This window comes from Panthera pardus, unplaced genomic scaffold (genome assembly GCF_024362965.1).
Source record: "Panthera pardus isolate Hobbes unplaced genomic scaffold, ASM2436296v1 HiC_scaffold_18, whole genome shotgun sequence".
NCBI classification, from domain to species: Eukaryota; Metazoa; Chordata; class Mammalia; order Carnivora; family Felidae; genus Panthera; species Panthera pardus.
The window spans coordinates 17,675,628-17,697,529 of record NW_026526743.1 but is presented as its reverse complement, the minus strand read 5'-3'; the positions used below and the strand labels follow the sequence as shown (position 1 = coordinate 17,697,529).

General features: G+C 53.7%; 1 protein-coding gene across 4 annotated transcripts in view; it reads left to right on the top strand.

The window, feature by feature from the left end:
• The window catches only part of WDR62 (WD repeat domain 62), a 42,605-nt gene extending 23,472 nt beyond the window's left edge, over positions 1-19,133 (top strand). For 2 of the 4 annotated variants that reach the window (XM_019422952.2, XM_019422951.2), the window contains exons 11-32: positions 97-275; positions 1,682-1,773; positions 2,012-2,137; positions 5,002-5,069; positions 5,150-5,271; positions 6,173-6,248; positions 6,998-7,109; positions 7,205-7,268; positions 8,157-8,282; positions 9,350-9,483; positions 11,226-11,278; positions 13,647-13,865; positions 15,026-15,153; positions 15,477-15,580; positions 15,852-15,962; positions 16,245-16,379; positions 16,653-16,764; positions 16,876-17,017; positions 17,098-17,158; positions 17,322-17,975; positions 18,536-18,693; positions 18,773-19,133. In XM_019422952.2, the coding sequence (XP_019278497.2) occupies positions 97-275; positions 1,682-1,773; positions 2,012-2,137; positions 5,002-5,069; positions 5,150-5,271; positions 6,173-6,248; positions 6,998-7,109; positions 7,205-7,268; positions 8,157-8,282; positions 9,350-9,483; positions 11,226-11,278; positions 13,647-13,865; positions 15,026-15,153; positions 15,477-15,580; positions 15,852-15,962; positions 16,245-16,379; positions 16,653-16,764; positions 16,876-17,017; positions 17,098-17,158; positions 17,322-17,975; positions 18,536-18,693; positions 18,773-19,048 (3,252 nt within the window). In that variant the 3' untranslated portion in view covers positions 19,049-19,133. The remainder of the gene's footprint in view (positions 1-96; positions 276-1,681; positions 1,774-2,011; positions 2,138-5,001; positions 5,070-5,149; positions 5,272-6,172; positions 6,249-6,997; positions 7,110-7,204; positions 7,269-8,156; positions 8,283-9,349; positions 9,484-11,225; positions 11,279-13,646; positions 13,866-15,025; positions 15,154-15,476; positions 15,581-15,851; positions 15,963-16,244; positions 16,380-16,652; positions 16,765-16,875; positions 17,018-17,097; positions 17,159-17,321; positions 17,976-18,535; positions 18,694-18,772) is intronic. The other 2 variants (XM_053906322.1, XM_019422953.2) reach the window with 1 other exon arrangement.
• The last annotated feature ends 2,769 nt before the right edge of the window (positions 19,134-21,902 follow it).

The window sequence follows — 21,902 nt, the reverse complement described above, 5'->3', positions numbered from 1 at the left end:
AGCTAATGAAGGACGGGAGGCCGGCTGTGGGGAGACAGGACTGCAGAGGTGCTTTGGCGCTTCCAGAGCACTGACCTCAGCCCTCTCCCTCCGCAGACCCTGCTGAAGGTAGTGTACGTAGAGAATGACATCCAGCACCTGCAGGACACGTCGCACTTCCCAGACCGGGGGGGTGAGAACGGGACGCCTGTGGACGTGAAAGCTGGGGTGCGGGTCATGCAGGTCAGTCCTGATGGCCAGCACTTGGCTTCAGGCGACCGAAGTGGAAATCTGAGGCAAGTGAGCCCTGGAGGGTGATTAGCAGACACTTCCCAGCTCAGGCTTGGATGCTCGGTGGGGTGAAGGAGCCCTGGCCTCGGCACCCCCGCCGGCCCACTGGGAATGAGGGACTGTGACTAGCAAGCTGGAAAGCAGCTGTCCCTGACGACTTTAAGCTAAGAAGCATCTTCCGGAGGGCTGATATAGGGCAGCCACGGGGACCTCCGCAGCTGGGGCTTGTGAACTGTGCCCTTGTTGTAGACAGGCACACATGTGTGACCTTAGGGTAGGGGGACAGTTCCAGACAGAGAGGATGCCAGCTGGAGCGTGGGGGGTCCTGGTGGCATGGGGGGGGGGGGGGCAGGAGGATGGGACATATGAGGGCTCAGGCTGTTTTCCCACACTGTAGAGGTTTTTTAAGATGTCACCGGCCCAATAGGCGCTGACAGAATATGAACCCCATCACGAGGTTTAAGTTGACAAATGTCAGCTGTGACCACTTGGGTGCTGAGACTGGAGGAGTGAAAGGGATAGGGAGCTGGAGAGCAGGTGCTCCATGAAAGGGCAGCCACCGTGTGGCAGCAGGAGTGCAGGCTGCATTGTCACATGTTCCCATCGTCCAAGTAGAGCAAAGGGCTGAGTTTTCTCTGTGAAATTCTTTGATTTTTAAATGCTGGCAACTGTTTGGACACCAATCACCGTGTGAGGCAAACCGAATGTGTCCGTGGGCCATTCACACTGACTGCGCTCTGCTGTGAATGGTGAAAACAGCAGCGAGCCAACGTGGATGTAGCACTCTTCCCTGCTGGCCACTGGCTTGACACTTACTCCTTTCACCCACCCTCTGGTGGAAATGCTGCTCTTAGCAGCTGGTTTCTAGATGGGTTAACTGAGGCAGGAGAGGCCAGTGGCTAAGCTAAGATGACAGGTAGACTGAAGGACCTGGAGTGACTGTCTCTTATGTCATCCTAGAGCGCGTGTTGTTTGGTTTCATTTGGAGAGAATGAGGAAAGTTTAGATTTGAGAGTCTTTAAGAATGAGAGATAGGAATCAAATGTCCCATACCTATAGGTCCTATCCTTGAGCATGACCTCTGACCCCTGGCCCCAGCCCCACCCCCAGGAATCACCTCTGATATAGCCCTGTCCTAACCCCTGTTCTCCCAGAGGACTGTCCTAGTCCTGGCCCATGGAACCATAAGGGGCTGGGTGCTGCTTAGGTGGTCTAGGCTTGGCACTGCTACCTTTAAGATAGCTGGTTTCTAGAGGAGAAGAATGATTGGGCATCTAGATTAGCTGGCTGGGGCGGGAATTTCCCACATTGCCCGGCGGGTTGCTCTGACCTTTTCTAGCAGTTGCAGAACACCTAGCGCTGAGGGGTGGGGGCTCCGGGCAGGGTACAGCGGACAGCGTATGTCTCCCAGGATCCACGAGCTACATTTCATGGACGAGCTGGTCAAGGTGGAGGCCCATGATGCTGAGGTGCTGTGCCTGGAGTACTCCAAGCCTGAGACAGGTAAACCTGTGTGGGGTGAGGGGCAGGTAGGGGGAAAGCAGGAGAGGTTTGAGGGGCTCTGGGGAGAGACTGCAGAGCTGGGGGAATGGCCCCTTGCGGGCTTTGAGGCCAGGTGGCTGCAGTCACAGCACCAAAGACCCCTTTTTCGAGGCCTGGAAAGCTCAGTCACATTGTTCTCTGGGAGGCCAAGGCATCAGGCAGCCTCCTGAGAACCCAGTGCCACCCTGTCCACTCACAGGACTGACCTTGCTGGCCTCAGCCAGTCGGGACCGACTGATCCACGTGCTGAATGTGGAGAAGAACTACAACCTGGAGCAGACCCTGGACGACCACTCCTCCTCCATCACGGCCATCAAGTTTGCTGGTGAGTCCTTTCCTTCCTGCTTCGCCTGCCTTGGTTGGTGCACCCCTTTGGCTACACGTAATAACAAGACTCCCTTTAGTTTGAACAAAAAAGGGAAAAGCAAGCTCTGGATTCAGGCCCAGCTGGATCCAAAGGTTGATTTATTCTATTATTATTATTTTTTAAAATCATCAAGACTCCCTCTGTCAGCTACACCTTTCTGTGGTGGGCAGCATCTGGGTGTCACTGTGCCACTCGAAGGAGATTTCCCCTCTTCCTATCAATTTTGGCAGAAATTGGGAGCTGAATTCCCTTGTGCAGGCTTGAGGCACCTGCCCTTTTCAGAACAGTTATCGGTGCCGGGACTTTGGGGTGTTTTCTTGGGCCAGGTCTGACTCACGTGCCCCCACCCCACACCTGCCTCCACCCCTGATCCAGAAGGACTGGCATTAAGTGGATGCCATTCCCCACAAAGAAATCGGGGGTGCCAATCCTGTGAGAGGACAGCGGGATGGGCACTGGTGACTTTGGCAGAAAAATAGGTGACTGCAAAGGTTGCCGGGAGCTAATTCTGTGCTGGGGAGGATCCTTGCACTGCAGTTAGTCCATTCCTTACCTCATTTACAGCGAGAGTCATACAGCAGTAGGTGCAGGCTTAGGATCTTGCCTTGGGCTGCCCTCCAAAGTGCATACTCAGCCAGGAAATCAAAGGGATTCCCTTTAGACTCAAAAGATTCAGTATGAAGGTTTGGCCCTAAGGAATTCCAAGGGGAGAGGAGGCAGGTCCTATGAGATTTAATTGATCAGAACCCAAGAGCATATTCAAAACTATATTCCAGAAGAATCTACTCATGAAGAGAATACATCTATGTACTCATTCCAAGTTCTTGACTACGAAGAGTTTTTATTTTTACATATAATCTTGTGACTGAGAATGTATTAATGTCCCTTGATCCTCTCTGCTTTCTGCCCTACCTCTCCGTAGCCAAAACAAGTTAACAATGGACAAAAACAAGTTAACAATGTTTGACGTGTCTTTTTTTTTTTTTTTTTTTTTTTTTTTTTTTTTAATTTTTTTTTTTCAACGTTTTTTATTTTTATTTTTGGGACAGAGAGAGACACAGCATGAGCGGGGGAGGGGCAGAGAGAGAGGGAGACACAGAATCGGAAACAGGCTCCAGGCTCCGAGCCATCAGCCCAGAGCCTGACGCGGGGCTCGAACTCACGGACTCACGGACCGCAAGATCGTGACCTGGCTGAAGTCGGACGCTTAACCGACTGCGCCACCCAGGCGCCCCTGACGTGTCTTGATGAAGACAACCAAAGCTGATCAGCTAAAACTTTCAGACATCTTTAAAAACCTGTTCATTCCATGGGATAGAGTTAGTTAGAATAAATCAGCAAGTCTAGCAGTTTGGCCAGCAGTGACATCAACTTTCACGAATGGTCTAGATCCAAGAGAGGTGATGACTGGCCAAGGGGTGGCCCAGGAGTTGGTCCTTAAGGCCATCTCCTGAAAGGTGTGGGCTTTCATTAGAACCCCCAGCCAGTCTGAGAGGATGTAACTCCTAACCCCAGTTCCTGAGTGCCCTGCTGTGGCTGAGCTATGCTCAAAACGCTGATAATTTTAGTATAAACTGGGCTCCAGCCAGTCGAAACCTGACTGAAACTGCCCTGCTAAGGTAAGATTCAGTCTTTAACAGTTTTATCTGAAAAATATCCAAACAAATGAATACAATACAGATAGTTTACAGAACAGTACAATAAACTTCCACATCAAGGTACTTAATCAGTACATATGAACTAGAACAGACACACCCATTGTTTATAACCAGTGACTTGTGTCCTAACAGTGCTAGGTCCTTGGACTCCCCACCCCAGGTTAAGAAGCAGAACATTACCAGTAACTTACAGGCTTCTTTGGGTCCCTCCCAGGTTACACTTCCTCCCCAACACAGGGTCACTGCCTTCTGTGAGCCAGTGACTCCTGCTTGAGTAACATCTTAACTTGTGCATCAGGCCTGAGCCCTTTCAAATGTCCTGCAGTGAAGCAAGGACACTGTGCTTAGATCTGTGCTTAGCAAGGCTCTAAGTGTTTTGTATCTGTTCTGTCTTTATATTCTCACCAGAACTCTAAGGTATTTGCTGTTATTATTCTAATTCTATAAAGAAAGAAGAAAAGCAAGGATATTTATAGTGCTTACTGGGTGGCAGCCACTGTTCCACAGGCTTCACACAACTTCGTGGGGGCAAGGGCTGTCATAGTCCTGTTGTACAGACAGGAAACTGAGGCATGGAAAGGAAGCCTGGGTTTGGAGCACAGTGTTTGGCCAGAGAATGCCTGGGTCTAATACTGGCCCTGTCCGGACTCTCTGTGCTCTAGAACAAGGCCTGTGTGACTCTAAGCCCCTGGGTTCACATTTGTACAGTGGGGTGGCTAGTGAGCCATCAGAAGGGGATGCGCGATGCGCATGTGGCAATGGGGCCTGGCCTGACGTGCATGTGGGTGTTCTGATTGTTCATGATGGCATGAGCCTCCCAACCCTCTGCGTGTCTCCACTTGCTCCCCGCTTTGGTCCCGCCTCCACACTGCTGCCCTAATCACCTTTCCAAATCCCAAATCAGACGTGGTGCCCCTTCCGTGTCTCTGACATGTTTCCCTGTCTGCCCTTGCTCTGCAGAGACCTGCCAGGCCACTGCTCCACCTGTACCCCCCTCATACACACAGCTTACATCTTGGAGTCCTACCTGCACCCAGCACCCACTCTCCTCCTCCGGGAATCCGGAGTTCCCTTGCAGTGAGTTCCCTGGCTAGGATCCCCTGGCCCCAGTCAGACTCAGCAGGGGCCCAGCCTTGCCTAATGCACTACCTCCTTCTCCTCCAGGCAATAGAGACATCCAGATGATCAGCTGTGGGGCTGACAAGAGCATCTACTTTCGCAGTGCCCAGCAGGTAGAGTGGGTTGGCCTCCTTGAGGGCTGGGGTGGGAAACTTGTCAGGGGTGTCCTCTGAAGGCCCTGCTGCCCTGCCAGGCCTCAGATGGACTACACTTTGTCCGTACCCACCACGTGGCAGAGAAGACCACCTTGTATGACATGGACATCGACATCACCCAAAAGTATGTGGCCGTGGCCTGCCAGGACCGCAATGTGAGGTGAGGAGCTGGGCTCTTAGCCCAGCCTGGTTTCTGAGTAGGACCTGTGTAAGACCTAGTCGATTCTGTCTGCTCATGATCTCCCTGCTCTCTTCCCCCTCCTCATCTGGACCCTAAAGAGCTGGGTTGGGTAGAGGGACCCAGCAAGTGTTTCTTAGGAACTGGGCTCACCCAGGCCCAGCCTCCGGGTCAGCAGAGGGTTCCTGCTGGCTCTCCAGAAGCCCATGTGGGGTGACTAGGAGGCGCTGATGTGGTTCATAAATTCATTCATTCACCTACATTCCCTGAGCACCTGTCCGGGAGGGTAGTGCAGGAGACACAGCAGTGAGCAGGGCAGCCCCAGGTCCTGCCTTCATGGAGCTCACAGTCCAAGGGAGGAGAGTTGGACACCTCACTAGACAGTGACACCAGGGAGCGGTCAGGGCTAGGGGAGCCCAGTGGATCTGGGGGACCCTGGGGAAACCCCTGATCCTACCTGGGGATCAAGCAGGGCTTGATGGAAAGAACATCTGAGCTGAGACTGGGAAGGATGTGGAGGAGTGAGCCGGGGGAGGGGAGAGAGGGATTGTGCAGAGGGGAGAGCATGTGCAAAAAGGTTCTCCACCCTTTCACTTGCTCATTCAGATTGAGTGCCAGCACTCCGCTTGCTCTGTAGTGGGGAAGACAGATGTTAACAGACATTAACTCAACGGATACCCCAATGCATAACTTCCCTGACCTCAGCCTGAGAGGACATCTCATTTTCTGAGATGGTATTTCAGTCCAGGCATCAGATGGGAGATGAGAGGTGGCAAGGGGCCTCCAGGAGAGAGGAAGATGGTAGGTAAGGCTAGGACCAGAATGCAAGAGGGGGCAGGTGGGCAGGGCCACCACTGGCCACATTATGCCCCCACCTCCCCAGAGTCTACAGCACTGTGAATGGGAAGCAGAAGAAGTGCTACAAGGGCTCCCACGGTGACGAAGGGTCCCTGCTAAAGGTGAGTAGCTGGGGCCCTTGGCGTGAAGACCACACACATCCCCCCTGTCTGTCAGCTGCCCTCATGGGCCACCCGAGACATGTGTCATCCTGGGTACCTGATCAAAAGATCACAGGCTGGCACCCACTCCGGCCTAGCTGACCAGGGTTGCCTGGGAACTGGGGGTATCACAGACTGTTTTACCTCTATTTACTGAGCCCTTTTCCCAAGTGGGGACATTTAAGTGGCTTCTGTTTTCAGTGGCCACGGTGTAGTGGGAACAACCAAAGAAACTGGGCTCCCTTATCAGACTTGCTCCCTGCTGTGTTATCAGGACAAGATTGGGGGACCTTCTCAGAGCCTCTGAAGTAAGGGGGGTTGTGTTGAGTTCAGGCTTTAAGGTGAGACTCGCAGCTCTGCCTCAGGCTATGACCTGGGCACGTGTCATCTCCTCTGGAGCCTGTCTCATCGCCTGTAAAATGCAGCTAGAAAGAGCCCCTATCATAGGGTTGTTCTCTGGAAGAAATCAGTTTGCACACGCAGAGTGTTTAGCGCAGAGCCTGGGTGGTAACTTTTTCACCCATGAAATGGAGGCAGGAGTTCTTATCCTAAGCAGGGTGTATGTCCTGAGGGCACCTGGGACGAGTCAGCGTGCCAGGCATCCCGCATGAGAGGGTCCTCCGTCAGCAGAGGCTGTGACATTTGACCCAGGCCTCGCCATAGTGAAGAAGCAGGCAGCCTAACTGTCATGTGGGTCCTCTTCTCGGCAGGTCCACGTGGACCCCTCAGGCACCTTCTTGGCCACTAGCTGCTCTGACAAAAGCATCTCGGTGATTGACTTTTACTCGGGCGAGTGCATTGCCAAGATGTTTGGCCATTCAGGTGGGTGTGCCTCCCTACGTGGGACACCTCCCCATGCGTCCCCACACGGCCTCGTGACTCAGAAGGCCTGCGTGGCTTCTTTGCTCTGCTTTCAGAAATTGTAACTGGCATGAAGTTCACCTATGACTGTCGTCACTTGATCACAGTATCTGGAGACAGGTGGGAAAGGCCTGGAGACTGCCCTTGGCTGGCCTCCCCCTGGGTGTGGGCAGGACCTGTACTGTGGGGAGTGCAGGGGCTCAGACAGTGGGAGCACCGTGCTCCTGGCCTGCCTGTGCAGAGTTCTGCCGAGGGTTCCAGCTTACTGCTCTCTCCTTTGACAGCATGTACCTTGGTGTCACACCCAGCCCTGAGTTCAAACCCCAGATCTGCCACTTAATTTACTTGTGACCTTGAGAACCTTGAGCAGGTCATTTCCCATCTGTTGTTTTTTTTCTCTCTCTCTTTTTAATGTTTATTTTTTGAGAGAGAGAGAGACAGAGTGTAAGTAGGAGAGGAGCAGAGAGAGAGGGAGACACAGAATCTGAAACAGGCTCCAGGCTTCAAGCTGTCAGCATAGAGCCTGACGTGGGGCTCGAACTCAGGACCAGCGGGATCATGACCTAGGCCGAAGTCGGACGCCCAACCGACTGAGCCACCCAGGTGCCCCAGGTCATTTCCCATCTTAAGCCTCAGTTTGCTCCACCAACTACCTAAAAAAATTGTACAGTGAGAATCAAATGGGGATATAAACTCCTTAGCTCATGGTTGGTGGCCAAGGAAGTCCCTTTTGTCTCTCCCTTCAGTTTATTTCAGTCCTTCTCCAGCCCCCTTCCTTGAGTCTTGAGGTCTTCAGAACAGGTCATGGTTTGGTGGAATGGTCTGGACCTACTCAGGGAGTAGACCTGACATGGCCTGGAACCCCTGCACTAAGGTGGTGGGGTGTGTTTTCTGGGAGGGGCCAGGGAATTGGAGTCTTGGCTATGGTAACGTAGGTGGCTTCCAGGGTCACATGGCTTCCGTGTTCACCATTCCCCCTCCTTCCACATCTCTCTTCGGCCTCTGCAGCTGTGTGTTCATCTGGCACCTGGGCCCAGAGATCACTAACTGCATGAAGCAGCACTTGCTGGAGATCGACCACCGGGAGCAGCAGCAGCAGAACATGAGGGACGGGAAGTGGAGGAGCCAGCCCAGGTCCTGGCAGTGATCCGGCCGTCCCCCACTTGCCTGTCTGCTAGAGGAATGTCTTCCTGCCCTGGGCCCCGTGAGGAGTGAGGCTGAAGACATAGCCATGGCCAGCACAGCCGTAGGCCCTACCTTTTGTGCACCTGTGGCCGAACTGGGGAGACAGACTTTGAATAGAAAGTTATGGTAGTACACGTGAGAAGGGGCTTGAAGTGGAAGAGCGAAGTGCCTGGAGAGCCTGTGAGCACTGCGATGGAGGGAAGCTCGGGGGACTTTGGGGACCAGAGGAGGCAGAGGAGGCCCCTGACCCAGTGTGCAGTGGGGAGGGACGTAGTCGGGGAAGGCTCCAGTGGAACTGAAGTGTCTTTTTGTTCTTTAAAGCCTTCATGCTGCAAGACCAGTTTTATTTGGAGTGAATTCATGTTCTAACTTTTGGTTGGGGGTTTAGTTTGGAGGTCTCAGCTGAGTGGGAGATTTGAGGGTTTATCCTCTCTTCTGTCTCTAGCGCTGTCCTTGTCTTTCTCTGTCTGGAGGCTTTGCCATTGCCTCCCAAAGGGACCAGGCCTTAACATGAGCTTCCTGTCCTACAGTGGTATTGGAGGTATTGCAGACCTAGGTACCAAGCGAATGAGCAGCTCCCTTTGGCTCCAGGTTTTGAGGCTTACACCCTGTCCTGGGTGCCCTCCGGTGCCTACCTCGTGTCATGTGTGTTTTAGGCTCCTGTGCTCCAAAGGAGATGAAACCTCATTGCTACTCCTACACACACTTCCCAGAAGAGAACCCAGCAGCTTAGTACTCAAGCCCCACTATCTGCTGTGCTTTCTGTCCCATCGCTGTGACTCTGAGAGAGTTTATCTTATTTTTTGAGCCCAGCCTTGTTATATTTCATTCATTGTGGTGATGTTTCCAGCAGAGCGGTGTGGCAGGTGAGACCTCCCAGCATCGTCTTGACAAGGAGTCAGTAATGAGTTCATGTGGAAGCTAGCACAGGGCCCAGCCTGAGGCAGATCCCTGTCCCTCCCACCACCACCCCATTTACCTATTTCTCTCCTTGTTGTCCTCATTTCTGGCTTCAGGCAGGAGACCTATGCATCGGTGCCCAGCGAGATTTGCTCCTTAAGCCCTGGAGAGCAGACGGAGGATGAGCTGGAGGAAGAGTGCGAACCGGAAGAGTTGCTGAAGACGCCATCCAAAGAGAGCTTGGACCCAGGTTGGGAAAGGGGCCCATCCAGAGGGGCCCTATTTTGAACTTGCAGTGTAGGGATCACTGCTGGGTTTCACCCACTACTTGGTTTCCAGGGCCTGGAGGCGAAGTTCAATGATCCTATTAGTCAGTACTCTCACAGTGTAATAGCAACTGGACTCTCATTGGCTTCAGCTGGGAAGATAATTTATTGGGTCATGGACCTGAAAATTGGAGTATTGGCTTTGGGCAGTAGCTGGATTCCAGTCACCAGATGATGTTAAAGAAACAGATTTTTCTCCGTCTTTTGGCTCTGCTTTTCTCCTATGTTGGCTTTGCTCTCAGGCAGACTCTACCTCTCCTGGGGGCAAAGATTCCCCCAGCAGTGCTAGGTGATAAAACCCTATATAGAGAAGAGAGCACCTCTTTCCCAGTAGCTGAAGCAAAATCCTGAGGTCGTGAGTCATGTTTCTGGTGTGAGTCCTGGTGTGCTTCTGAGTCAGTTGCCGTGATTGGCCAGGCCGGAGTCACGTGGTCATCCCTGAGGGCAGAGGTTTGACTCAGCTCCACTTGAGCCACCTGTCCAAAAAGGGTGGGTGGGGGTGTAAGGGCTGTCCCAGGGGAAAAACAGGGTGCTGTTGACCAAAAGACATCAGATTCTGTTGTTCAGGTGAAAGAATAGTAGCTCGATGACTTCACAGCAGGCCAGACTTCCTTTAAATTTCTGCCCTTCCGCATATCACCTTGGCTTAGGCCCTCATGGTTGCAAGATGGCTGCTTAAGTTGCAGGCATCACAGGCCTCATAGCACACGGCAGTCCCTCCTACAGTCTCCTCTAGAGAGGAAACTTGCCCAGAAGCCCCCGGCAGGCTTCTCTCGGGTCCCATTGGCCATGGTTGCTCCAGCTAAGAGAGGCTGGGTGCTGTCAGTGTGGGGCAGGGGCCTCTGCCAGCAGGGGAGAGCAGGCAGTGGCTGACTAGACAGCTGACTGATAGGCAACAGTAATGTAAGAATTCAGCCTTGGAAAAAAGGGTAAGCAAATCTTCTTTGTTGCCACCCTCACAACCAAATCCCATGTCCTCTGCAGGGTGGCTGTTTTATCAGTTTGGTATGAATCCTTATAGGCCTCTTTCTGAACATTAATGTACGTATGTACACAGCCATCAGAACACACCGTATTTATGTACATAAGTTGTATTCTACTGTAGACACCATTCTGTATCTTTTCCCTCTCAAAATTATCAGCCTGTATGTTGGTGGACACAAAACAGAGGCCTCCCTCTTTTAACCAGCAGAATAATAGGATATTTTTAAAATGATATTCACCTCTGGATGGACATTTAGGGTTTAGACTATACACCATTCCAAGTGATGCCATGCTGACCACTCCAAGGCCTACTCCTTGGGCATGTGTGAGTGTTTCTCCAGGACAGAGGCAAGGGCTGGCACTGCTGGGCCCTGGGGTTAGCACGTTTTTTATTTTAAGAGAACCCCAAAGGCCCTCCAAATCCAGCAGTCAGTGTTAAGCCATTCATTCTCCCACACTTTTGCCAATACTTGATACTATGAAGCTTTTTAGTTTGAGCTAGTCATGGGTAAAACATTGTGTGAATTTGCATTTTCCTGATAATTAGTTAAGTTTGAGCATCTTTTGGTATGTCTGTGTTTCTTATAATGTGTCTTTGGAGAATTGCCTGTTTTTATATATGTTGCCTGTTTATCTATTGGGTTATTTATTCTCTTTTCATGGATTCCACGTGTCTCTCCAGACCCTCGGTGTCTGCTGACCAATGGCAAGCTGCCACTCTGGGCAAAGCGGCTGGTGAGTCTGCCCGGAGACCGGGACACCCAGGGCTGACAAAGCAGGGGTGCTCTCCTTCATGCTCTTCATTCTTCTGGGAGCCCGTTTCCCTTTCTGGGTCTGTCCTTTCCATGTAGAACCCCATCATCCTTCCAGTCTCAGCTTAGGCAGCCCTTCATTCCTGTAACATACATAGTGAACACCTACCCTGTGCCAGGCTTATTCTGACCATTAGATACAGCAGTGAGCAAAGCAGACAAAATGTCGGTCTTCATGGGCTCATTTTCTAGTGTGGAAGATGGACAGTATCCACATTAAACAGGTAAGTTGTATAGTATTTGGGAAGCCGATAAGGTCTGTGGAGGAAGAAAAGAGAGAATCTCAGGAAAATAACAAGTGTTGGGGGAAAAGCGCAATAATTTTAGCATAAACAGAAAAGGCCTCACTGAGAAGATGCTATTTGAATAGAGTTGAAGCAAGGGAGAAATGCAGATCCTGGGGAAGAACGTTCCAGGCAGAGAGAATAGTATGCAGGACAAAGGCCATGTGGCAGGATTGTGCTTCGCATGTTCAAGGAAGTACAGGGAGGCCCAGCTGCCAGGGTTGAGGGTGAATGAGGAGCAGAGAGTGGGGAGAGGGGCTCAGAGAGGTAATGGGGGCCAGATGGTATGACACTGTGTGGGCTGCGGTGCGTTCCCTAAACATTCCTTATTGTCCTCCCCACTTATTTCTCCCCTCCCTGGCACTGAGTGAGATGGAGACAAAGGAGGGCTCTGAGTTGAGGAAGGCCATGACCTAGTGCAAGTGTGAACATGAGGGGCAAGTGGGGGACCGGGAGGGGACTGTTGGGATAATCCAGACAGAGGAGGTTGGAGGCTGGAACAGGGGGAAGAAACGGTTGGATTCTGGATGGATGTTGAAGGTGGAACCAAATGACTGGGTGTGAGAGAAAGAAAGGGACCAAGATGATTGAATGGTCGATTGTTTACTTGGGGGAGGGGCAGGCTAGGAGCTGGTGGGTTAGAAGCAGGCAGCAGAATCCTACAGCCTAGGTTGGATGATTCATTTCAGGAATAATGCCAGCCCTCAGATTAAAACCTATTAGCTCCTCAGGGAAGTCCTCCCTGCCTTCCCCTCCCCTGCAGACCAGGTCTGTCAAGACCCCAGGCTTCCCCTTAATCAGTGAATACTACAAGTAGGGTTACATTCAACAAATATTCATAGCACACTTATTCTGCACAGGCTCTAAGTCTTTTATATGTATTATCTATTTAGTCCCCTTTGGAGTGTAGGAGCTCTTCATACCGCTATTTCACAGATGGAGAAACCGAGGCCCAAAGAGGTTAAGTAACTTATCCAGGGTTACACAGATGGGAAGTACAAAACGTGGGCAGGCTGGCTCCAGAGCCTGAGTTCTCAAACACCCACCCTCCGCTGTCTCTCTCAAGCTATAATCTTATTTGGAGGCAGTGCTGGGCAGGACCAGTGGGGAGAAATGGCCACATCGGGGATGTGTTCGGACGGCAGAGCTGACAGAATTTGCTGAAGAAATACAATGTGGAGGGGAACCTGGGTGGCTCAGTCGGTTAAGCGTCCAACTCTTGATTTCAGCTCAGGTCATGATCTCAAGTTTCATGAGTTCGAGCTCCGTGTTAAGCTCTGTGCTGACAGCTTGGAGCCTGCTTGGAATTCTTTCTCCCTCTCTCTCTGCCCTTCCCTCGCTTGCTCTCTCGCAAAATAAATAAACATTAAAAAACAATACAATGTGGAGTATGAGGGACAATATAAGAATGAAAGATGAGCTCAAGGTTTGGGGCCTGAGCAGCAGAATAACTGAGACAGGAAAGGCTTCAGGAGGAGCCGATCTGGGGGGAAGATCAGGAGTTGTTTTCAACATGTTCACTTTGAAATATCACTAGGAATCCATACAGATGTAGAGCAGTTGCCTATGCATTTCTGAAATTTAACAGAGAGATTCAGGCTGGAGATGTTTATCTGGAAGTTGTTGTTGAGTGGTGTTTAAAGCCTAGAGACTGAGGGGCACCTGGGCGGCTCAGTTGGTTGAGCGTCTGACTTCGGCTCAGGTCATGATTTCACAGCTCGTGAGTTCGAGCCCGTCAGGCTCTGTGCTGACATCTCAGAGCCTGAAGCCTGCTTTGAATTCTGTGTCTCCTCTCTCTCTCTCTCTCTCTCTCTCTCTCTCTCTCTCTCTCTCTCTCTCTCTCTCTGCCCCTCCCTGCTCACACTCTGTGTCTCTCTCTCAAAAATAAAACATTAAAAAAAAAAAAAGCTGGATGGAGACTGGATGGAGTCCATGCGGTGTCCCTGGTCCCCCATCGGAGTTGGTGAGCTCTTGGCTAGCTGCCTGACCATCCCCTGTCACCCTCAGCTAGGAGACGATGATGTGGCAGATGGCTCAGCCTTCCATGCCAAGCGCAGCTACAAACCACATGGCCGCTGGGCGGAGCGGGCTGACCAGGAGCCCCTCAAGACCATCCTGGATGCCCGGAACCTGGATTGCTACTTTACCCCCATGAAGCCCGAGAGCCTGGAGGACTCTATTCTGGATACAGTGGAGCCCCAGAGCCTGGTGGGACTGCTGAGTGAGGTACAGACCACCCCTGCCCAGCCAGCAGACCCTGCACCATGACTGCCCACCCAGGGCTTGGGGCCTCAGCATGCTTATTTTGAAAATGAGGCTGAGTATCCCTCTCTAGGGGTGCGAGGTGATTACATGACATGGTGGAAGGCAAGAGGGTGAGGCCCTGGGGCTGGTGCAAGTGAGACTTTCCAGGGCAGACCAGGAGTCTGGGAGGTGGGTCACTTGGGGGTTAAAAGCTTGGGCCCGAGAGCAAGCCTGTGCCTGGCTGGGGAGTATTTGAGCAGGTAGAGGCCTGGCCCTACCCCTTCCTAGCTGTGTGATGACTTACCTCAAGGCTTGCTTCTCTGGGCTTCTGCTTTCAAGCGCCTGGCTGACTCAGTCAGTGGAGCATGCACTCTTAATCTTGGGGTTGTGCGTTCGAGCTCCACGTTGGGCATAGAGATTACTTAAAAATAAAATCTTAAAAACAAAACAAAACAAGAAAAAAAGACTTCTCAAAAATGGTCATAAGAAGAACGTTCTCAGAAGGCTTTGATAGGAATCCAGTGCTAAGAAGAGGGCCTGGGCCCTCAGAAGTGCTTGAAGCAACTTCAACTCTTGTTCTCTTATCTTCCAAACAAAATTACTTTTTATTCTATTGTATAAACTTTCTTTTCTATTGTGGCATAATACACATACAGTTGTGTGTACAAACCCTATGCTGTTTGAGGAGAAGAGCTTGACAAATTGTTATCTATGTATGCACTTAGGTATCCACCACCCAAGCCAAAATAGAGTATTTTCTACCTCCTGGAAGACACCCCCTCTTGTGCCCCTCCTAATCAGTACCCCCTCCCTGCAGAGGCAACCAGCCTTCTGACCTCCCACCAAAGATTAGTTTGCCTGTTCTTGAACTCCATACAGACAGAATCTTAGAGAGTTGGATCTATATCGATTCCTTATCTGTAAAGGGGCTGGTGATCGTGCGGGAGGAGCATAGAATGAACTCAAGATGAGCACATAACTTGGCCCAGGCCCTGGCTCAAAATGAGTGTCCGGCAGTGGGGGCTGCCATCATGACCGACATCTTCACTGTTCTCACTGGTGTTGGCGGAACACCTGGTGGCTTGCAAAGGGCCCTGGTTGCCGTAGCTGCTTGAAACGGCTGTGCTCTCTTCATCCCACAGTTGGAGAGTCCCCAGGAGGATGGCTGTGGGCATCCCTCCTTCCTGCCCCTACAGAGGGAGTCCCCTGAGGACAGGGAGCTCATCGTCTACTCCCTGGAGGCAGAAGTGACGGTCACAGAAACAGACAGGTGGGACTCCTTTGCACCAAGGGAAGCCTTAGAAGAAGCCTGGGTTACAGGCATGCCCTGGACGAACTGCTCCCCGCTCTCCCAGTGGGCCTGTGGGGCAGGGCTGCAAGGTCTGAGGGGCACAGGAGCCTGGCCCTGCAGCCTCAGCCACAGCCTTAGCTTCCCTGGTTCCAGGCAGAAGGTACAGGGAGCCTTTGCAGAGGAGAGGCGAGACAGTGCTCCCAGTGGGAACAGGGTGCAGATGTGTAGGGGTTCGGGTGGGGGCCACTGTATACTAACATGAGTGTGTTCGCTCATTTGCCCCACCTCCACTGGCGCTGCAGCAAGTATTGCACGAAGACGACCGAGGCGGGGCCCGGAGAGCAGCAAGGAGACGCCTCCCTCAGGGTCTCCTCCATCAGCTCCAAGGATCAGAGCCCACCTGAGGGTGAGTGGGGGCCAGGAGAGACCCTGCAGTAGTTTGTCCGTCCAGCCAGGCCCTCACCTGAGGATTCTGGAGCCCAACTGCCCACTGGCAGGAGCCCAGCTCTACCCTTTCCTTGAAGTGTAAACTTGCTGGTCCTTACAAATGGAGGGCGGGTATTATCACCCCCATCATCCAGATGGGAAAACTGAAGCCCTGGGAGCCTGAGCCACTTACCTGACTCACCCATCACGGGCCTAGCTTTGGGCTCCTGACTCCCGCTCTGCTCCTCCAGACTCGGGGGAGTCAGAGGCCGACTTGGAGTGCAGCTTCGCCACCATCCATTCCTCCCCTCCACGGCCAGAGCCAGACCCTCAGTTTGACATGATGCTGCCCCCCACACCGGGTAAGCAAGGGCCAGAGGTGGGGCGGGCAGCGCGTGGGGATGGTCATGATGTACAACCACTCTCCCCATGTCGGCCCTGCACTCAGTGCCCACTAAGTGTCAGTGTCCTCAACCAGGAGACAGAGCCATTAGCCTCTCGGCCTAGTGGCAGCAGGGTGTGTGACGGGCGAGTCCAGCTTTCTCCATTGTTAAGTGTCTGGCATGTTTGGGCGTCTGCCGTGACTCATGGTGTTGACAGTTCTCTTCTGCCCGCCTTCTCGCCTCCCCTTCGCCTCTCCCCAGGATGCCCAGGGACCGCAGAAGAGCTGTCCCAGCCCGAGGTGCCAGGCATATCCAACAGCTCCCTGCCCCAGACCCCTGAGCAGGAGAAGTTCCTCCGCCAGCACTTCGAGACGCTCACTGATGCTCACTCTGAGGGTAGGACGGTGCCTGGGCAGCCGTCCAGCACTGGGCACAGCGCGGGTGTCACAGGGTGGAGCCTCCACGGCTGGCAAGGGGGCAGAAGGGCTCACATTTTATCTTCAGGACAGAGCCGCACAGGCTCTTCTCCCAGTTGCGTTTGCTCCCAAGGCATGTGTGTGGTCGACTGAAGGCATTTCTAAGGGTCCACCTGCTGGTCTGCGGGTCTTTCTGGGTCCAGGGCTGGGTGGCTGGAGGGATTCTGAGGGCTCCCCTGGCATCTTCCCCTAGAGCTCTTCCATGGATCCCTGAGAGACTTGGAGGCCTCTGAGACTGAGGACTTCTTCAATCCCCGGTTGAGCATCTCAGCCCAGTTCCTCTCACGCCTCCAGAAGACATCCAGGTAGGAGCTGGTGAACCCCCACCCCACCTTCCAACTCTGTCCCCGAGGGCGGGGCCACGTCCCCTCAACAACCCCCAGGACAGCCACAACCACCTGGTCTCCTTCCCACAGGTTCACCCACACCTTCCCTCCCCGGCTGCCCCGGCACCTTGTGAAGTCCCCAGAGGTCAAACTCACGGACCCTGGGGGCAGTCAGCCCAGAGCAGAGCCCCCGAGAGCAGGCGCTGGCCACACCTCCCCAGGCAGAACCAACGTGAGTACTGGGGCCGCCCCCCCAGGACTTGGGGCTGGGAGTCCAGAGGCCTCGTCCTAACCTCATGGCTGTGCTTGCAGGTCCCCCCTGAGAAAAAGCCTGAGGAGCCCGTTGAGACCCTAGAGGCCTGGTGCCCACTGAGTGAGTGCTCCCATCCACAGATAAACAACCCCAGATGCCCATCTGAGCCACGGGGCGGTGGGGATGGACAGGGTCTACTCAGACCCTGAAGCCACCTGGGGTGGGCCCCTATCTGTCAGCCCTATAGTGGGACGTGAGAGTGAAGCAGCTGCTTCCTTTACAGCCCCCTGCCTCACAGGTCCGGCACCCTGTGCCCCCTCCTCCTCAGTGCTGCCCACCGACAGGAAGCCTTCCACACCCACAGCCCTGCCCACTCCAGGCCTGGCTCAGGGTGTCCACAGCCCCTCCATCCACTCCTACATGGAGGCCACTGCCAGCTCCCGTGCCAAGATGTCACGCAGCATCTCCCTCGAGGACAGTGAGGGCCCTGTGCTGGCTGAGCTGGCCAGGCCCCTCCGCAGGCCCTCATCAGTCGGGGAGCTGGCATCCTTGGGCCAGGAGCTCCAGGCCAGCCCCACCACGGCAGCATTCAATTCTAACAGTGAGGGCCGAGAACCCGTCCTGCCCTCCTGGGGCAACCATGAGGCCCGGGCGAGTCTGAAGCTGACCCTGTCGAGCATCTATGACAGGCACTTGCTACCCCCTTCCCCAGTGGAACCTGTGGCCACCCAGCCCAGTGTCACCATCGCAACAGCCACCTTCTCGGCCTCCAGCCCCGTGGATGCAAGCACCCTGGGGCTCCACAAATCCACCTTTCTCCCAAGGCTCCTGGCCCCTGAGCCCCTCAATACCCCTGCCCACCCCAACAGCACCCCACTTCCAGAGGCCAGGCCTGGGGTCCCTGGCAGCATCACCTCCGTCCTGGAGACAACCCCTGGTGAGTTGACCATTCTTGGGACATGGGATTGTCCCCCAAGTTCAGCCCATGTACCAGGTGGCTTGGCTCCAAAGGTGGGGGTGCTTGACCCAGCCACAGGGGCTGTGCCATTCATTCATTCATTTACTTAAATATTTAGCGAGCACTTCATATATGTTGGGCTTTGTTCTAGACCCTAGACACATGGGGCCTGGTGGTCAACAAGGCTGCAAAGAATTGACACCTTAACTGGGACCAGACTAAATGTAAAGGAAAACGTTAAATGTTTCACAAAGTGGTGTGTGCTAAGGACAGAAATAAGAGAAACAGTTTAGGGATTGGGGGCTGGGGGGACAGGCAATGGTTACAGTTTTAAGCAGGATAATGAGAAAAGCTTCAGGGAGAAGGGGGCATATGAGCAGAGTCCTGCAGGAGGGGAGGGAAGGGAGCCTGAGGGACTGAGGGAAGTGTTCCAGGCAGAGGGATAAGAATTGGGATCAGCCCAGCCACCCCAGCCTCTCCTAGACCAGCTAGAAAGAGGAGGTGCCTTTCTCACTCTGTCCCCTCTACCCTACCCCCAGATGCACTCAGTCTGGCCCAGGGCAACCTTGGACACTGGGAGGAGCCTAGGGTGCCAGCCAGTGTCCCGCCCTCAGCTCGCCTAGACCTGAGCACTGTGAGTACCATCGTGCACAGACTGCAGACTGCCTTCCAGGAAGCCCTGGACCTTTACAACGTGGTGAGCCAAGCCCAGGGTCAGGGGAGAGGGCTGGGGGGTGAGGGGGCCGGACTGCCTGGACTGAGGAACCGCTGACAAGGTTGGTACCCCCTTGCAGATGGTCTCCCGTGACGAGGTGAGCAGTGAGCAGCAGCAGGCACGGACTGAACTGGCCTCCACCTTTCTTTGGATCCATAGCCAGTTAGAAGCCAGTGACTGGATGGTTGGAACTGACATGGCCCAGGCCCAGCCCAGCCCAAGGTCCTCCTCCCCACCTACACTGTGCCCCCTGGCCAGCCCAGATTTGCATGCCCTGCTGGAACACTACTCGGAGCTGCTGGTGCAGGCTGTGCGGAGGAAGGCACGGGGGGACTGAGGGCCAGGAGCCTGCCCTCCACTACAGCCCTGCTGCTTCTGAAGAAATAGACATTTTAAGCAAATAAACTGACAGCTTAGAGGAATGGTTCCTGGTGCCTGTCTGGTTACATCCACAAAGCCCCCTTGAGGTGGATGCGGGGAAGGAGGGTAGGGAGGAGACCAGCCCAGGGAACATGAGCGGATAAACTTTGGAAGGGATGAAATTTGTATGCAGCAGGTGTTGGCCTAGCATTGTAGCCTCACCTGCCCTTCCTTTTCCTGTCTCGCCTGGGGGACATCAGCCCCAGTGCCCTCCCTGCCCTGTTTCAGGACTCCATCAATGGGACCAACATTCCCAAGAAATTTGGGAACCGCAATAATGATCCCAGCACCTGGATCCATATTGCCTACGTAGCCCTCTGAGCTGCTGTGGGGTCCGTTGTCCTTGCCCAGTGAGGCCCAGCTATTCCCCAAGGAGCCGCCAGCGCTTCCTCTCTGCCCTCTACTGGTACCCAAGAACCCACTGGAGCCACTGCCATCACCGTGTGCCAGACCATGGTTCCCGGTACACACACTGCCACGCCACTGGTTCGTGGTCCCTAGGCCAAGCCCAGCTGGATCCTGTGAGGTCCAGGCTTTTGTCCCTAACTATAGCAGGGGAAATGGACCAGCAGGCTCGCTCACTGGACACTGGGGCAGCATGGCCAGTCCATCTAGCAGCTGGAACAAGTAGCTTCCCCAGCAGGAGGACTACAACTAGACTCGTCCCATGAGCTCCCAGCTCTGGTACCAGCTTCCCTAGGCAGCAGGCATCTGGCCATGTGGCGCATCTGCCAAGAAGGCCACTCTTGTGACCACAAAAGTCCCTGCTGTCCCAACTCTCTCTAAAAAGGAAGCCAGCAAGGGCAGGGTCCTCGCCGAAAGCACAGCCCTGCCATGTGGCTTGCTGTGGCCTGAACCACCACTTGCCTGAGTTCCTCTCTGCTCTGTTTGGTGGTCATGGCCCACTAGAAACAAGCTTAGACCCACTCTTGTCCAGGGTACCACAGAGCTCAGACTCAAACCTAGGCTTGCCTGGTGGCAGAGCCAGACACTTCAGCATAAAGACATGGCCCTGCACTGTCTCCATAAACAATTACACACATCAGAATCAACTGTGCAGTTCAAAAAAATCCTGCCGGGTACCTGTGTCGGTTCTGTGTGTGAGGGGTAGGGTGAGGAGCAAGACAAGATAAGCAAAGCATCTGCCCTCACGGCATTAGCCTTCTAGAGAGCAAAACCGGAATTAAGATGTCACTGTGCTGGCTTGGCTGATGGGTCAGGGAAGGCCTTTCTGAGGTGACATTTGAGCTGAGGCTTCAGAGAAGGCACGGGTCATGTGGACATCTTGGGGAAGTATCCAGGCAGACAACAGTGGATGCAAATGCCCCATCGGGGGGATGAAATACATATGTAAGGAATGCAGTGAGCCAGGAGAGGAGATGGGAGGAAGAACAGGGCTCCGGGGGGCAGGGCCTTGTTTCACAACATTTAAATCCAAGAAATACAACACAATTTCCCCCCCCAAATAAGATGCCTGGGCTTGGTATTTGAGATGTCAGGTGTTATTTCTCAAAGCTCCCTCTCCCTGCCCCAGGGAGCCCAGGAGGTCCAGGACTCAGGTGGGCTGGACCTCTGACGGGAGGTTCCCTGACCTGCCCAGCCCCACAGGTTACAGACCACTGGGGCCCACTGTCCTTGCCTCTGCCTAGCTTGGCCACGGTCACCTAAGATCCCTGATGCGAAGCTTGGCATCCAGGCCCCCGGACACCCAGAGGACCGTCTTGAGTCGTGCCCCTCCTGGAATGTACCCCTCCCACCCTGTATCATAATTAAGCCTTCAGCTCCCTAGTAGCAAATCACTGGCTTATGGGGTTCCAAGCTGTAGGGACATTTGCTACTCTTGACTATGTTCCTGCTCCATTAACCCCTGAGTCTTGAGTTCTGCCCTCCAGCTTAGTAGGCTCTCTCATAGCTGCAACATGGCTGCCGTACCAGCCCTCAGCAGTACACCTACCCAGCCAGGAACAAAGGCATGAAGGAAGGCAGCCACCAGCATAGTGAGAACAGTGCTAAGCCTCCCTAGACACCTCCCCTTTCAGAGTGATTGCAGGCAAGAGGAATGGAGATTGCTTTCATTTTCTTGGACCAGCCGTCTCTCCTGTCCTGGGCATGTGGCTGCTCAAACAAAATTGGGTTCTCTCAGCACAATAGGAGGGTGGGCTGGTAGGGAGGACCCAGGGTGCCTGCCACTCTCCACTTCCCAATGCCAAGCTCTTCAGCCCCAGAAGAACCAGACTTTCTCGCCTCAACAAAACAGCTGGTTAAGAAACCACTGCTGATGAATGTGTGTGAGTGTGGTTTGTGGACTGACAGGGTCCCAGGAGGAAGAGGACAGCATGCTCACATGGGATATTTCAGAGTTTAGTAAAGGGATCATTTGCAAAGAAGTGGGCAGGGAACAGGGAAATCATAGGGCTGGTACAGTACCCTGAGCTGGCACCAGAGGTGAGCTGTTCCTCCCACCCTGGCCTTGAGGTGCAAGGGAGCCAAGTGGAAACCAGAAGAGCCAATACTGGAGAGAGGGCTGTCCTAGGGAAGCTGTGTCCCTGGCAACTCCATAGGGGGAGAGTTGGAGGAATCCTTTCCCCCATCTTCTGTGGGGCTCCCCACTGTCAAAATCCTGGGAGCCAGGGGGCCCAGGAACCCAGATGATGCGGTCCACCCAGGTCGGTCTCCCAGGACACAGAGCAGGGAGGAAGGGGACAGAAAGGGCCTTAGGGAAAATAAAGACACCCAGCCCCGGATTTCTTCCCTAACGTGTTTTCAATGAC